Genomic DNA, 17,822 nt, shown 5'->3' with positions numbered 1-17,822 from the left:
CAGGACATGGACGTATTCATCCCTTCGCCGTGCCTTGGCGTTTCCTGAATCCCATTGATGCCTGCCTCGTACCTGTCGCCGGCTCGTTTGAGGGACTCCGGCTCCGCCGCACCTGCCCTCCTCGGCTTTCTCAGCGCGGCGTGAACCCCCGGCTCCTGAGGACGCTGCCACGGGCTTCGCCACCTGCCGAACTGAAGCCCCCGGCTCCCGCCAGGTTCGGGCTGGTGAACGCCAGATCACTGGTAAACAAAACGTTTATCCTGAGGGACTTTTTCAACTCCCGTGGCCTGGACTTCCTCTGTGTGACAGAGACGTGGATCGGTGCCGGTGAGTGCAGCCCCCTGATCGAACTTCTACCGGCCGGCTGTTCTTATTTAAACTCCCCGCGATCGTCGGGTCGTGGAGGAGGGACGGCGACTGTTTATAAAAACGGTTTTAATTGTAGGCAGCCCGCTGTCTCATCCTCTTTTTCCAGCTTTGAAGCAAATGTATTTGAGGAGGGTCGCTCTGACGGTGCTGTGTGCCGTCATCTACCGACCGCCCAAATACAATAAAGACTTCCTAAATGACTTCTCTGATCTTCTGGCTGAAATCATGCCTAAGTATGATCGTGTCCTCCTTGTAGGACTGCGGTCAACCCATCCGTCTTTCCGATCTCCGTGGTCAACTCACCCGCTCGTAAATTTTAAGTGTTTATCTACTCTCAGCATTACGGTAAATGTGAAACAGCAAAAAAGAAACCGCGTAGTTACTTCCGGTTTTCACAATAAAGGTATTAAGAACAGTAAGCTATATATCGAACCTACATTTAAGATAAAATCTTTTACATTAAAGTGTTTCATGCGCCCGTGATGAATAAGAAACACTTACTGTCATTTTTTTTACTGCATCAACGTAGGGAAATGTCAAAGTAAGAGCCACTTGTTTGTACCTGCAGACTGCATGTTTTCTTGTTTGATGTACTGTTAAAACACTCTGCTCAATAATTCATGTTTATGTATTTGACTTCTACACATAGAGGACTACAACTACAGCTGATATTGAGCATTTTTACTGCACCAATGTGGAAAAATTCAAGTGTAAAAGTCACATATTCATCCCTGGAGATGGCATATTTCACTGTATATGACTTACTGTAAAAACACTCTGCTCTATAATTTCTGCCTATGGTCGGCGTATTTGACTTCTACACATTGAAGCCTACAAGTAAAGCTGATATCAAGCATTTTTACTGCACCAATATGAAGAAATTCAAGTTTAAAGGTCACATATTTATACCTGCGATTTGCACATTTCCCCATATTTGACTTACTGTAAAAACACTTTGATGAATAATTCCAGCCTATGGGTGGTATATTTGACTGTTACACATCCAAGACGACAACTACAGTTGATATCAAGTATTTATACTGCACCAATATGGAGAAATTCAAGTTTAAAGGTCACATATTTACACCTGCAAATTGCACATTTACCCATACTTGACCTACTGTAAAAACACTTTGATGAATAATTCCTGTCTATGGGTGGTATATTTGACTTCTACACATGCAAGACTACAACTACAGTTGATATCGAGCATTTTTACTGCACCATTGTGGAGAAATTCAATTGCAAATGTCACATATTTATACCTGCAAATTGCACATTTCCCCATATTTGACTTACCATAAAAACACTTTGATGAATAATTCCTCTCTATGGGTGGAATATTTGACTTTTACACATCCAAGACTACAACTACAGTTGATATCAAGCTTTTTTACTGCACCATTGTGGAGAAATTCAATTGTAAATGTCACATATTCATCCCTGCAAATTGCACATATCCCCATATTTGACTTACTGTAAAAATACTTTGATGAATAATTCCTGCCTATGGGTGGTATATTTGACTTCTACACATCCAAGACTACAACTACAGTTGATATCAAGCATTTTAACTGCACCAATATGGAGAAATTCAAGTCTAAATGTCACATATTTATACCTGCAAACTGCCAATTTCCCCATATTTGACTTACTGTAAAAACACTTTGATGCATAATTCCAGCCTATGGGTGGTATATTTGACTGTTACACATCCAAGACGACAACTACAGTTGATATCAAGTATTTATACTGCACCACTATGGAGAAATTCAAGTTTAAAGGTCACATATTTACACCTGAAAATTGCACATTTCCCCATATTTGACTTACTGTAAAAACACTTTGCTCTATAATTCCTGTCTATGGGTGGTATATTTGACTTCTACACATGCAAGACTACAACTACAATTGATATCAAGTAATTATACTGCACCATTATGGAGAAATTCAATTATAAATGTCTCATATTTCTAGCTCCAAATTGCACATTTCCCCATACTTGACCTACTGTAAAAACACTTTGATGAATAATTCCTGTCTATGGGTGGTATATTTGACTTCTACACATGCAAGACTACAACTACAGTTGATATCGAGCATTTTTACTGCACCATTGTGGAGAAATTCAATTGCAAATGTCACATATTTATACCTGCAAATTGCACATTTCCCCATATTTGACTTACCATAAAAACACTTTGATGAATAATTCCTCTCTATGGGTGGAATATTTGACTTTTACACATCCAAGACTACAACTACAGTTGATATCAAGCTTTTTTACTGCACCATTGTGGAGAAATTCAATTGCAAATGTCACATATTTATACCTGAAATTGCACATTTCCCCATACTTTACTTACTGTAAAAACACTTTGATGAATAATTCCTGCCTATGGTCGGCATGTTTGACTTCTACACATCCAAGACTAAAACTAGAGTTGATATCAAGCATTTATACTGCAGCAGTGTGGAGAAATTCAAGTCTAAATGTCACATATTTATACCTGCAAATTGCACATTTCCCCATATTTGACTTACTGTAAAAACACTTTGATGAATAATTCCTGCCTATGGTCAGCATATTTGACTTCTACACATCCAAGACTACAACTACAGTTGATATCAAGCTTTTTTACTGCACCATTGTGGAGAAAATTAAGTTTAAATGTCACATATTTGTACCTGCAAATTGCACATTTCCCCATATTTGACTTACTGTAAAAACACTTTGATGAATAATTCCTGCCTATGGGGGGTATATTTGACTTCTACACATGCAAGACTACAACTACAGTTGATATCAAGCATTTTTACTGCACCAATATGGAGAAATTCAAGTCTACATGTCACATGTTTATACCTGCAAACTGCACATTTCCCCATATTTGACTTACTTCAAAAACACTTTACTCTATAATCCCTGCCTATGGTCAGCATATTTGACTTCGACACATGCAACACTACAACTACAGTTGATATCAAGCATTTTTACTGCACCAGTGTGGAGAAATTCAATTATAAATGTCACATATTTATACCTGCAAACTGCACATTTTTCCCATATTTGACTTACTGTAAAAACACTTTGATGAATAATTCCTGCCTATGGGTGGTATATTTGACTTCTACACATGCAAGACTACAACTACAGTTGATATCAAGCATTTTTACTGCACCATTGTGGAGAAATTCAATTGTAAATGTCACATATTCATCCCTGCAAATTGCACATATCCCCATATTTGACTTACTGTAAAAATACTTTGATGAATAATTCCTGCCTATGGATGGTATATTTGACTTCTACACATCCAAGGCTACAACTACAGTTGATATCAAGCATTTTTACTGCACCAATATGGAGAAATTCAAGTCTACATGTCACATGTTTATACCTGCAAACTGCACATTTCCCCATATTTGACTTACTGTAAAAACACTTTGATGAATAATTCCAGCCTATGGTCAGCATATTTGACTTCTACACATCCAAGACTACAACTACAGTTAATATCAAGCTTTTTTACTGCACCAATATGGAGAAATTCAATTGTAAATGTCACATATTCATCCCTGCAAATTGCACATATCCCCATATTTGACTTACTGTAAAAACACTTTGATGAATAATTCCAGCCTATGGTCAGCATATTTGACTTCTACACATCCAAGACTACAACTACAGTTAATATCAAGCTTTTTTACTTCACCAATATGGAGAAATTCAATTGTAAATGTCACATATTCATCCCTGCAAATTGCACATATCCCCATATTTGACTTACTGTAAAAACACTTTGATGAATAATTCCTGCCTATGGGTGGTATATTTGACTTCTACACATCCAAGACTACAACTACAGTTGATATCAAGCTTTTTTACTGCACCATTGTGGAGAAAATTAAGTTTAAATGTCACATATTTGTACCTGCAAATTGCACATTTCCCCATATTTGACTTACTTTAAAAACACTTTGATGAATAATTCCTGCCTATGGTCGGCATGTTTGACTTCTACACATCCAAGACTACAACTACAGTTGATATCAAGCTTTTTTACTGCACCATTGTGGAGAAATTCAATTGCAAATGTCACATATTTATACCTGCAAATTGCACATTTACCCATACTTTACTTACTGTAAAAACACTTTGATGAATGATTCCTGCCTATGGTCGGCATGTTTGACTTCTACACATCCAAGACTACAACTAGAGTTGATATCAAGCATTTTTACTGCACCAATATGGAGAAATTCAAGTCTAAATGTCACATATTTATACCTGCAAATTGCACATTTCCCCATATTTGACTTACTGTAAAAACACTTTGATGAATAATTCCTGCCTATGGTCAGCATATTTGACTTCTACACATCCAAGACTACAACTAGAGTTGATATCAATCATTTTTACTGCACCAATATGGAGAAATTCAAGTCTAAATGTCACATATTTATACCTGCAAATTGCACATTTCCCCATATTTGACTTACTGTAAAAACACTTTGATGAATAATTCCTGCCTATGGTCAGCATATTTGACTTCTACACATCCAAGACTACAACTAGAGTTGATATCAATCATTTTTACTGCACCAATATGGAGAAATTCAAGTCTAAATGTCACATATTTATACCTGCAAATTGCACATTTCCCCATATTTGACTTACTTTAAAAACACTTTGATGAATAATTCCTGCCTATGGTCGGCATGTTTGACTTCTACACATCCAAGACTACAACTACAGTTGATATCAAGCTTTTTTACTGCACTATTGTGGAGAAATTCAATTTTAAATGTCACATATTCATACCTGCAAATTGTACATTTCCCCATACTTTACTTACTGTAAAAACACTTTGATGAATAATTCCAGCCTATGGTCAGCATGTTTGACTTCTACACATCCAAGACTACAACTAGAGTTGATATCAAGCATTTTTACTGCACCAATATGGAGAAATTCAAGTCTAAATGTCACATATTTATACCTGCAAATTGCACATTTCCCCATATTTGACTTACTGTAAAAACATTTTGATGAATAATTCCTGTCTATGGTCAGCATATTTCGCTTCTACACATCCAAGACTACAACTACAGTTAATATCAAGCTTTTTTACTGCACCAATATGGATAAATTCAAGTCTAAATGTCACATATTTATACCTGCAAATTGCACATTTGACCATGTTTGACTTACTGTAAAAACACTTTGATGAACAATTCCTGTCTTTGGGTGGTATATCAGACTTCTACACATCCAAGACTACAACTACAGTTGATATCAAGCTTTTTTACTGCACCAATATGGAGAAATTCAAGTCTAAATGTCACATATTTATACCTGCAAATTGCACATTTCCCCATATTTGACTTACTGTAAAAACACTTTGATGAATAATTCCTGCCTATGGTCAGCATATTTGACTTCTACACATCCAAGACTACAACTAGAGTTGATATCAAGCATTTTTACTGCACCAATATGGATAAATTCAAGTCTAAATGTCACATATTTATACCTGCAAATTGCACATTTCCCCATATTTGACTTACTGTAAAAACACTTTGATGAATAATTCCTGCCTATGGTCAGCATATTTGACTTCTACACATCCAAGACTACAACTAGAGTTGATATCAAGCATTTTTACTGCACCAATATGGAGAAATTCAAGTCTAAATGTCACATATTTATACCTGCAAATTGCACATTTCCCCATATTTGACTTACTGTAAAAACACTTTGATGAATAATTCCTGCCTATGGTCAGCATATTTGACTTCTACACATCCAAGACTACAACTAGAGTTGATATCAATCATTTTTACTGCACCAATATGGAGAAATTCAAGTCTAAATGTCACATATTTATACCTGCAAATTGCACATTTCCCCATATTTGACTTACTTTAAAAACACTTTGATGAATAATTCCTGCCTATGGTCGGCATGTTTGACTTCTACACATCCAAGACTACAACTACAGTTGATATCAAGCTTTTTTACTGCACTATTGTGGAGAAATTCAATTTTAAATGTCACATATTCATACCTGCAAATTGTACATTTCCCCATACTTTACTTACTGTAAAAACACTTTGATGAATAATTCCAGCCTATGGTCAGCATGTTTGACTTCTACACATCCAAGACTACAACTACAGTTGATATCAAGCATTTTTACTGCACCAATATGGAGAAATTCAAGTCTAAATGTCACATATTTATACCTGCAAATTGCACATTTCCCCATATTTGACTTACTGTAAAAACATTTTGATGAATAATTCCTGTCTATGGTCAGCATATTTCGCTTCTACACATCCAAGACTACAACTACAGTTAATATCAAGCTTTTTTACTGCACCAATATGGAGAAATTCAAGTCTAAATGTCACATATTTATACCTGCAAATTGCACATTTGACCATGTTTGACTTACTGTAAAAACACTTTGATGAACAATTCCTGTCTTTGGGTGGTATATCAGACTTCTACACATCCAAGACTACAACTACAGTTGATATCAAGCTTTTTTACTGCACCATTGTGGAGAAAATTAAGTTTAAATGTCACATATTTGTACCTGCAAATTGCACATTTCCCCATATTTGACTTACTGTAAAAATACTTTGATGAATAATTCCTGCCTATGGGTGGTATATTTGACTTCTACACATCCAAGACTACAACTACAGTTGATATCAAGCATTTTTACTGCACCAATATGGAGAAATTCAAGTCTACATGTCACATGTTTATACCTGCAAACTGCACATTTCCCCATATTTGACTTACTGTAAAAACACTTTGATGAATAATTCCAGCCTATGGTCAGCATATTTGACTTCTACACATCCAAGACTACAACTACAGTTAATATCAAGCTTTTTTACTTCACCAATATGGAGAAATTCAAGTCTAAATGTCACATATTCATCCCTGCAAATTGCACATATCCCCATACTTGGCTTACTGTAAAAACACTTTGCTCTATAATTTCTGCCTATGGATGGTATATTAGTCTACTACACATGCAAGACTACAACTACAGTTAATATCAAGCATTTGTACTGCCCCAATGTGGAGATTTCACAGTATATAAGTCCTATATTTATCCCTACAAATTGCACATTTCAACACATTTAACTCAATGTAAACTTGCCTCGATAATTCCTGGATATGGACTCTGATTGAGATTCAGATTCAGATTTAAGAACACTTTATTAATCCCCGGGGGGAAATTGTTTTTTTTTTAATGTTCTGTGCAAAATAGAAATATAAAAGCTGCAATATTGGAAACAAGAGATAAATAGGAAGATATAAATAAAATACTAAAATACACAAGGACATAAATAACATAAAATACCAAAATAAATTTAAAATCCAATAAAATCCAATATTAAAGTAACGATTAGAAAAATAAGATATTAAAATATGCAGTAAAATAGAAAGAAAGAATAAAATTGTAAAGTAGACCATCTGAAGTATATACAATGTACTCTGAAACGGTTGGAGCATCATAAATCACATGATAATGAGTAGTCATATTGTTTGTGTGGCTTTGGAAATAGCCAAATTAGTCCAATGATCAGAGGGAGGAGTGGGTGGTATTTTTGACCTGTACACCATATCCTACACCATCCTACTTTTTTACTATTCACACAACATGCAATTCCAGTCCACATTCTTCATCTTTTGCAGCTCTGCTGTGTCCATTTCTAGGCACTGTATGTGGAACCACCTGCAACAGCTGTCACACTGAATCTGTAAAAGGGGAACATAATTACTTTTAAATGCAAAACACCATTGTACCTACTATGTCTTCCTCATGTTGGTCAGTCAAATACTTAATTAGAGGAGACACAAGAACAACTTGAGATTGAGAGAAGCTATAGGTAAAAAGTTATCATAATGAAAAGCACCCAGTGTGTGTGTATGTGTTTGGGCATTGTCTTACCCCCTGGCTCCGGGCTTCACACACTTACTATCAACCCCTACCACTCCCCATCATGTCATCAAACAGCAGTATATATTCTTGGGTTCTACACCTCCTTGTTGCCAGTTGCTCAACCCTCATTACTCAATCCAAAACTTGCTCATTAATTAGTTGGATCTTTTTGCTTGCTCCAGGCTCAGCTAGTTTCTGCTCCAGGATCATACTTACCTGCATGTAGGCCCACTTCAGTAGTCTTCATTTGATTTGCAAATGCCAGGCACAACCTGTCATTATCCTCACCTCTGTAACACTCAGCTTCACTCTGCCATTTCCGATCCAAACATGCACTGTCATTACCCTCTTCCTTTTCCCCCAGAGTGTCTTCCTAGCAATTTAGTCTTTATCTTTATCTTAAAGTAAAACTACCTTTCAAACATTGCGACAGATTTCGTCCAGCATTTTGTATCCTTTGATCTCTCCACACAACAAAACAGCTTAATATGTAATCCATATAGCATGATATCTCAAATTATATGCATTATTATGTGGGCACATTGAGCAGTAAAACATGTACTTGTCACACCACGGTGAGGGTCGTCCTGTCTTGGGTTTTCTGTCTTGTGAATTTCATGTTTGATTTTGAAAAGTAACTTTCCTCTTGTTTCAGGTCACTTGCCCTTCCTTCTGTGTCACCGGTCTGATGTCTCCCCTAATCCCTGATTGTTCTCACCAGTGCTCACTCCCCTGATGTGTATATAGTCTGTGTCTTCCCCTGTCTTGTTGCCATAGTATTTTGTCCTGTCGTGTACCTCCAGCCCCGTATCACAGCCTTGCCACAGTTATCGTAACGTTTTGCCTTGCTTGATTTTCTGTTGTTCTTTGTATTCCTCTGATGAAGAGTGATTTTGATTTGCTAAGTTTTTGGTCAGCTTGTTCTTGTGTGAAGCCAGTTAATTTCATTCCTTTGAGTTTTCCTCCTTTAGGAGCGTTTGGTTTTGCAGTTTTCTTAGCTCTGTGTAGCGTAGTTTCTGTTATAGCCTTTTGCTTTATCCTCCCTGTGAGCGATTTTCGTTTGATTAACATTTCATAGATTGTTTTACCTTTCATATCAGTGCAGATATAGCCTTTTGTGTTTTCCTCCCTCTGGAGCGATTTTCTGTTTTTGTTTGTGCCTTGTGTCTCGTTTGTTTATTTCATTAGTCTCTCGTCTGAGCAGATGAGTTTAGTGTTCATAGCCTGTTGAGTTGTCACTCTGTCGGAAGTCGATACTAAGAGTTTCAGAATAAAAGCCTGCATTTACTGTTCTCCGTCTGCATCTGAGTCCTCATTTTGCCTAGGCCTGACAGTACTATTGGTTGTGCACTTTTTTTAACAGTCTTTTTTTTTTCTATCTACCTTCATTTACTGTCATCAGTCTCTGATGCCCAATGTAGATAAAATGTTAAAATCTGAGAGGGAAAAGAGAGGGAGTTAACTAATCCTTACCCAGTCAGTGAAGGAAGGACCTGGAGCAGGTGGTTTAGTTGCTGCACACATGGCACAGTTGGTTTCTGTGTTAAACACTAATAAAGAAATGGAAATTTTAGATCTTGAACACTACATCAACACAATAAATGTACTGTAAAAATGCTTTCACACACCTGAGGCTTTCAGTATTTGCAGAGCAAAATGCTTGCGCTGCGCTGCCATTTGTTTTTTTGTTGTCCCAAAAGTCATAATTGGAGGTTGTGGAAAAGCCTCCATGACTGCTTTCGCCATCTAGATAATGACACCATATGTTATGTATATGTAATAACAAAAAAGTTAAGATTTAACATGATAGCTGTATTAAAAACGATTTTTCTCTTTAATTTCAATCTTACCATGGTGACTATGACACCACAACTGCTGCTGTCCTTTTGGACTGGGTGATGCATGACAGCCCCTTTCAGTTTTATGTCCACCCAGTCAGTTTTACTGTGGGATACCCTCCTCATTTTGAAGTAGTCTCTGTGTGAGAAAAAAGGAATCAAATTATGAATGTACTTACACATACAATATGTACACAATGTAAGCCGATGGTGTTGACCACAGCTTTATGGATTGGATATTGAAAGGCTAAAAATATGTTGCACTATATAAAGACATTGCATCATAAAAATGGGTCATCTCCAAAATTGGCCTATATGGCCTATTTTGTCTTGATAAGACATCCTGATATGCATAATCATTTAATGTATAATTATGTGTCTTTTTGGGGCACATTTATCATGATCCTTACATGCTTTTACTGTATTGTGGCACGCAATCCTCCTCTCACTCCCGCTCTACATTTGTAATGTGCCTGTCAGTGTAACTGCTGCCTAATTGATGGTTCAGATGATTTATGTTCTGTTATGACAGTATCGATTTGTGTTTTATGCTTAATGAGCTAAGGCCCTGAGGACATAATAAAATTGTTTGTGTCCCACATCCAAAAGTTCGTAACCTGTGCTCTAACATAATACCTAAAGTCAGTGTTTAAAAAATATGTTGACAATAGCTATTTCACATGTTAGCATTTAAGCTGAAGACATGTACAGCAACTGATGTGGCAAGGGAAGGAGCTGTCATTAATAAAAGAAATGTGCATGCAGAATATTTTCCCATTTGTCTCTTCCTTGCATCTTAAATGTGAGTGACTGACATGTAAGGAAAAGATTAAAATCACTTAAACATGGATCATATTGCCCATATTGAACTTCCATGTACATTTTTCTTGTCTTTCTTATTACGCTTTTCATGCTGTTTGAAAATGCCTGTTACCTTTTCACTGTGTTACTACCACTAGCAACAAATACAAAAACATTCAGGTAGTTATGCTGATTAGCTGAAAGACAGTAAGTACCGGAATCTTTTTGCAGCACTGTCCGACTCTTCCTGCTCATTGTAATTGGTTGCTGGATCAACCAAATAGACGCTACTTTCGGCTGCGTTGATGTACTGTAAGCATAGGAAACACAAAAAATATAAATCAAAATGTACATACAACAACAAGCAAATGATAACACAATTAGATCATACAAATGTATTCACTACTAACCAGGAACTGCCAATGTACATTGCTGATATTGACAAAAGACACAATGGCTTTATAGCTGTCAAAGTTGACCTGTAAAAAAAAAAGAAGTTCAAATATGAAAATGTAAAAATAAAATAAATATTTGTAATAAAGTGTGGACATTTTTGTACACACACAGAGTTACCTTGGACAAACTTTGCCTTCTGACTTGATCTCTTTTCCCAAAGAGGATCACACCAGCAGTATAATGATTGAGGATGTAAATGGTATTTCCCAAATTATTGGTAATGGCTGTGTCATGAAGGAGGCACTCGATGACCTTAACATTTGATGGACATGCAGACAGACAGTTTATCAGCAGTGAAATTCAATTTAATTTGTAAATATTACTGACAGGCTTAATATGTTTACTTTTATACTAACAGTGATGGAGGCAAAATACCACTTGGGCTATTAAACACTGTGACTGTTGACAGATTCATTTTCTCAAATATGTTTTACAGTCCTAATATGCAAATACAGATATGGCAAATATTCAATATGAACCGTCAAGTTAACATTCATCATAGCATGCAGTGAGTCTGCACGTTCCTGTAGAACAATTGTGAGAGCCCTTGAAGCTGCATTACTTACTAATTAATAAAACTGACACTACTTCTTTTGCAACGTATGTAGCTTTTGTCCATCTTAAAATTACTGTAAATACATACCCCCTGTAGATGCATTAAAGTAAACACCTTTACAAAGACAAATATGTCAAAGACTAAGAATCAACTGTTGCCTTTATGGGTTGGCAAATGTAATTACTAAAAGTAATGTAACTATCACATTCTTTTAATTACTTGGCATTTTTCATATTTTCTTTAGATGACAATTTTTTTTTTAATTATTATAAATACATACCTCGCCTGTAAGCCACTGGTGAGGTTTTAGGGATTGGAGTTCGCTGTGGTGTATGAGGAAGCTGTTTCCTCTTATCTGAGAGGGCACCACAGAAACAACCACCTCTGTAGCCCTACCTTTCCAAAATGCAGTAAGCTGAGGGTGAAAAAAAAAAGTTCAAAGTGGGACACAAAAATAAACTGTTAAAACTGGGACACAAATAAAATCCAAAGTGTTTCATTTGTACACTTCAGGCCAGTGGATTTCCTGTTACCTACCTACCCCCCTAAACATCTTTTTTCCTATGAAATTTAATCTCTTTAACTTCCCTGTCTTTTCCATTTTGATTCAGCAATCTATTCCATGTTAACATGGAAGTGTTTTTTCCTCACGTATTTTTCAGTGTACATAGAATGCAATTATGTGTTAATGAAAGTTGTTAATTAACTAACTAGAAAATATAATATATATATAGTTTTATTAATGTATTTGTTTAAATGTTAAATCTTAGTGTCCATACCTATGACAGAGTATTCTATATAATTCGAATGGTTCTTACCTGTGCTTCCTCCTCCTGAAGCTCAGTCTTTTCCAATGTTGAAGGTTTCTGAGATTTGGCCTTCTCTTCTGGATGCTATTTTTAAATACAATGTTATCATAAATGAAAAGTCATGTAAGGGTTTAATCATCATTATGTTCAAATATGCATAGGTAATTGCATGCTGAGGCAATTTACTGTCACACTTGTATATTTATATATATGATTTATATTCATCTCACCTGTACATGGACTGTGGCTGTTGGTGGCATATCCTTCTCCTCATGACAAGAAAGTATTTTCTTGCATGCTCTTTCCATTTCCAAGACAGTTTTATTGTCATTATTGACAAGGTGAAGTGTAAACGGTGGACACTTTGGGTCTTTCTGCAGGCAGTACCGTTTTATTGTTTTCACTATGATTTCCGCGCATAACGGCAGTGGAAAGTTGAAAATTCCAGAACTTATTGCTGGAATGGCAACAGAACCCAACTTGTGCTGTTCTGCAATTTTCAGTAGACTTACTACAGCCTTCCTCAAAAGGGGTTTTGCCATTTCAATCATTTTTTTTTTGGGATTCTTCTGTAGACATGGACCCACCACATGAATTATTTTTTGACATGGCAGTTTTCCTGCTGTTGTGAGAACAGCTTCTCCGGTTTGTAACTGTCCCTTTTTGGAAATGTACTCATTGCTCTCTCCCTGGATGTCTGGGCCACCCACATCACACAATGCCCTTGCAAGTCCCCCGTTGTGTGCAAGACTGGAATTGGCAGCATTCACAACTGCATCAACTTTGAAGTCAGTCAAGTCAGCTTTCCAAACTGACATTGTGACATTGTTGGAAAGCTGTGTTGATAGTCTCTTGCAGTTGGTCATTGTGTCAGGTGCTCCATCATCCTCCTAGTGTCAACAAATATGTGTTAGTCATGATTCACAAGACAGTCCCTTAAGAAAATATGTTTGTAACATAGACATAGTAATGATAAATGCAATGAACTACATACTAAGTAAAGTTCACAAATGCACCAATATTATGACAGACTTTCAACAGACCTTCATGTCATGGCCAATTAAAGCAAAAAATTCACGGATGTGCAAGACACCAAAAGTAATAAGACTCATAACACTAAATGTAAACTATATATTCCGAACACAGAACATCGAGCTATGTTTTCATATTAGACAAACATAATGTGTAATCTAACCTGTGTTTGAGCATGGACTATGACGTCTGCGACTGTGTCCTCTTCTAGGGAAGCGTCTTTGGTCTCAGATGGTCTTGACTGAGACGCTGATGTGCTTTGTCTCTGAAAAAAATTCATAACAAAAAGAATTAAACTTTAAACATCCCTTAATTTTTATTTTTTATTTTAAGTTTTCATCCTGAATTACAATGGCACATTGAGGAGACCTTAAAAACATTTTTTCTGCAACAGCGTGTGGCTGGTATCCTGTGAGTCAATGTGTGTCACCCTAGCAATATACAATGTATAAAAAACATAAACACATGACTCCTAAAGAACCTGCAATAATGTCAGAGTTAGTTCTGAGTATTCATGGTTTGAACATCAACATGTTGACAGATTTCATCACTAAATGGTATTTGGTTACCTTTGCTTTGTGGCTCTTGAACACAAATGCCTTTGAAAGAGGGGTCACATAAACTCCTCTTCGCTTCTGTTTCCTCTGCTTCCAGCGTTCAAGGTCAACTCTGTGTTTCTTTTTACAGGAGAGAGTAGGTATGATTACTGAACACTGCAATTTAAGGTGTCAAGGTTAGAATAGCACATGTTGGAAGATAATACTATGACAATTAACATACCATGTTTATCATTATCTGTAGTAAATGGCCAAAGAACAGATGAATAGTTCAGAAATAAATGTTGGGTAACATATTACATATGTCATCTTTGAGATGACTAATTACATACATTTTATGATGAAGCATATGTATTTGTTAGTCATACATAATTACCAATAACATTATTTCCCTTTTAGATATACTTGGAAATCAAAGTTTGTAGTTTACCCTCTTAATCGAACGCAGAGAGTCCTTGTATTCCCTTAAAAGGGCATCATGAGTCAAGCGATATGCCAGGACAAAGTCATCAAGCCTTGTAAAAGTCCGTCGTTGGAAACGGACCCTTTTCAGGTCCCACTGGCTCTTTTCCATTACTCCTTGGGTCTGGTTGTCCTTTGTGAAGTTCTTAGCCAAAAAGTAAAAACAAAATTTTAATAATTGTTATTACTTGATAATCGCATTATGTGCTCTCACTTTATAACAGAAACACAATTGGCATACATTAGTAATTAAATGGATTGATTTTACCTGTGTTCTTTTGTTTGAATTTCTTTGGAATCTTTTCCTCAGCCTGTCGTATAAAGGGCCTTTACCATGGCGGCTAAGGTCACCTAGCAAATGAAATACATAACAATAGGAACTATCCATGACAGGAATCCTGACAGATCAATGACAAGTATTTAAAAACTAAGGACAAACTCACCTAGCATCATATTAGACCACAGAGCAGCGTGAGGTAGAAAGTACCTCTCTAGTGCAGGCACAAATGTTGGGCAGAAGTACACATTGGGTTCACCAGTTTTGTCCAGAACTCCATTGTGGATGACATGCTCAAAGTGCCTTTGGAATTGCGTTGTTCCCACATCATTCTGGAGGAAATTATGTAGCAGTTTAGGTTTGTTGTGTTGCGGAGTACCAAAAACTCAATGATTTTCTTTTCTTCACTAAAGTTAGAACCATCTAAATTATTGTATTTCAATTACATTTTAACAAAGGAATTTGAATATTATTGTCTATTACCATGTAAATTCACACTGAGTTAAGTAACATCAAACAAGTAAACACACTGGTTATTCAATTAAACGTCATAACCATGCCACATTAAAGGGCCAACATTCAAAGATCTAAAACTGACTGTACAAGCTTCTAGCTATTTTCGGATTATTACCTGTTTTTGAACTTATTATTGATCAGCACAGAACTTGACAACAATAAGCCAAAATAGTGATACCTGCCTTTGTTAGAAAAAGCAACAGCTCCCCATCTGAAATATTGTTGGTTCTGTCATCATACATTTTGAGTAACACAGCAAAATACTATGCGCCATTTGGAGAATTTATCACCTACCACATAGTTTTCCTCCTCGATTGTATTCTCATCTATTTCAGGAGGTCCAGCTCTGGTCAGAATTTGTTGCAGGTTTTGAAAATGCTTTTCAACCTCCTGCCCGCTGCATAGGCTTGAGAACACCACAGTAGTGCTGCGGACTATGTCATCAAGCTCATGGAGTGTGGTGGCTTGTGTCATCAGCCCGAAGACATGCATAGCCAGGTGGTAGTGTTTGTTAGCACTGTGGAAAAAAGTAAAAAGATACAAAAAGTTAAATACATTTGAACAACTTATCATGGCAAAGAGAAATACACATAAAGAGACCACTTACTGCTTCCGGCAAAGGGCCTTTGCATTTTTCATTATGTGGCTGAGGCATCGGTGGAGAATAGGTATGTGATAGGCCTCTTTCTGTCCTTGTCCAGTGACAATGTCAAAGTACATTGACAGAAGTTCCCGAAGACTCATCCCACAAAAGTTCTGTGATATGGACTCCATGAGAACCAGAGATCCATCACATATGTACATCACACACCTTTTCTTGATATGCCTTCCATGGCATCTGATGCAGTCCGTCATGAATGACCCCAGGAAAAATGACACAGATGCTGTTGTGTGGTCACATGTGACAAATGTGGCCACAGGGACTGGCGACCCACCTTTGAAAGGGTGTCTGACCACCATTTCATAAATATAAAATGGCGCAGTTTCCCCCTTTGCCTTTTTAATGATGCTCCCTGTTGCATCAACATAAACTATGTCCTCCTTTGCCCTTTCAGCAAAAAGCTGAATGGTCTCCAGAGACCACAGCATCACTCCCTTTGGGTGCTGAAGCACCTTTTGGATTATACCCCCCCCTTCCTGAAGCTCATCCTCAATGATCCTCTGGAGGCTAATCATTTCATTCTTGTGTCTGCGCTGTTTCTTCCTTGCACTCCAAGAAATTGTCTTCAGGACACCCGTTGTTGGCACTTCATCCCTGCACCCGGAGTCCAGCACAGTGTCATCTAGTTCACCAAGCTTTTCCAGGTACAGAGAACGGGGGAGTTTTGAAGTCAAGGTTTTGGCAATGACTTCCCTTTGTTTACCTCTGACAGGCCTACGTCTCAACTCATCACGATCGTGTCTGACACAGTCTCCATCGAAGGTCACCATTGCTTTCAATGAAGATTCATCGAACACCTTCACCGTCACACATATAGCACAGTCATCAAACATACAGTACCCGTAACATCTGAAGAGTGTGTTGCCTCTTGATGACCCAATCAGTTTGACACTGTGATTTTGAAACGCAAAACAACAATAGGGATGAACTGTGCGAATCCCTTTTGAAATGACATGTGTCCACAGAGATGTCTTGAACTGATTTTTGCGCTGTGTCTTGCGAAGATTTGCCCAGTCCTCTGCAGAAATGAAAAAAAAGCATGGCTGCTGTGGCAGTTCCTTGATAAAAAATAAACTATCTGAGTCTTCTGCATTACCTGAAGAGGATGTGTGATTGTCTGGACTGTCTGATTGACTGAATGTGGATCGGTCCTCTGGAGGAGGAGAAGGAGTACTGAAGGTTCCATGTTCATCTGATGCGGGGCAAGGACTCAAAGTGCTGCCCTCCTCTAGAGGAGGAGAATGACTGGCAGTGCCTGTGTCAACCAGAAGAGGGGAAGAAATCAAAGTGCAGCTGTCCACTTGAGGAGGAGGAGGAGGGGGAGCGAGAGCAGGACTGGATGCGCTGCTGTCCACTTGAGGAGGAGGAGGAGGAGGAGGAGGAGGAGGAGGAGGAGGAGGAGGAGGATGAGGAAGAGCAGGACTGGATGCGCTGCTGTCCACTTGAGGAGGAGGAGGAGGAGGAGAAGGAGGAGGAGGAGGAGGAGGAAGAGCAGGACTGGATGCGCTGCTGTCCACT

General features: G+C 37.5%; 1 protein-coding gene across 1 annotated transcript; it reads right to left on the bottom strand.

The window, feature by feature from the left end:
- Positions 1 to 7,763: 7,763 nt before the first annotated feature.
- Positions 7,764 to 17,653, bottom strand: LOC115575346 (uncharacterized). The gene is made up of 17 exons (XM_030407357.1): positions 16,251 to 17,653; positions 15,938 to 16,160; positions 15,294 to 15,459; positions 15,119 to 15,201; positions 14,819 to 14,995; positions 14,401 to 14,508; positions 13,995 to 14,096; positions 13,030 to 13,689; positions 12,809 to 12,883; positions 12,271 to 12,405; positions 11,552 to 11,686; positions 11,389 to 11,457; positions 11,194 to 11,288; positions 10,190 to 10,316; positions 9,968 to 10,085; positions 9,813 to 9,889; positions 7,764 to 8,155 (listed from the first exon to the last, which is right to left on the bottom strand). Exons 1-17 carry the CDS (start codon positions 17,135 to 17,137, stop codon positions 8,045 to 8,047), a joined length of 3,348 nt encoding a protein of 1,115 aa, XP_030263217.1. The 5' UTR covers positions 17,138 to 17,653; the 3' UTR covers positions 7,764 to 8,044.
- Positions 17,654 to 17,822: the final 169 nt, after the last annotated feature.

Source organism: Sparus aurata, chromosome 23 (assembly GCF_900880675.1).
Source record: "Sparus aurata chromosome 23, fSpaAur1.1, whole genome shotgun sequence".
Taxonomy (NCBI): domain Eukaryota; kingdom Metazoa; phylum Chordata; class Actinopteri; order Spariformes; family Sparidae; genus Sparus; species Sparus aurata.
This window is presented reverse-complemented; position numbering and strand designations above follow the sequence as displayed.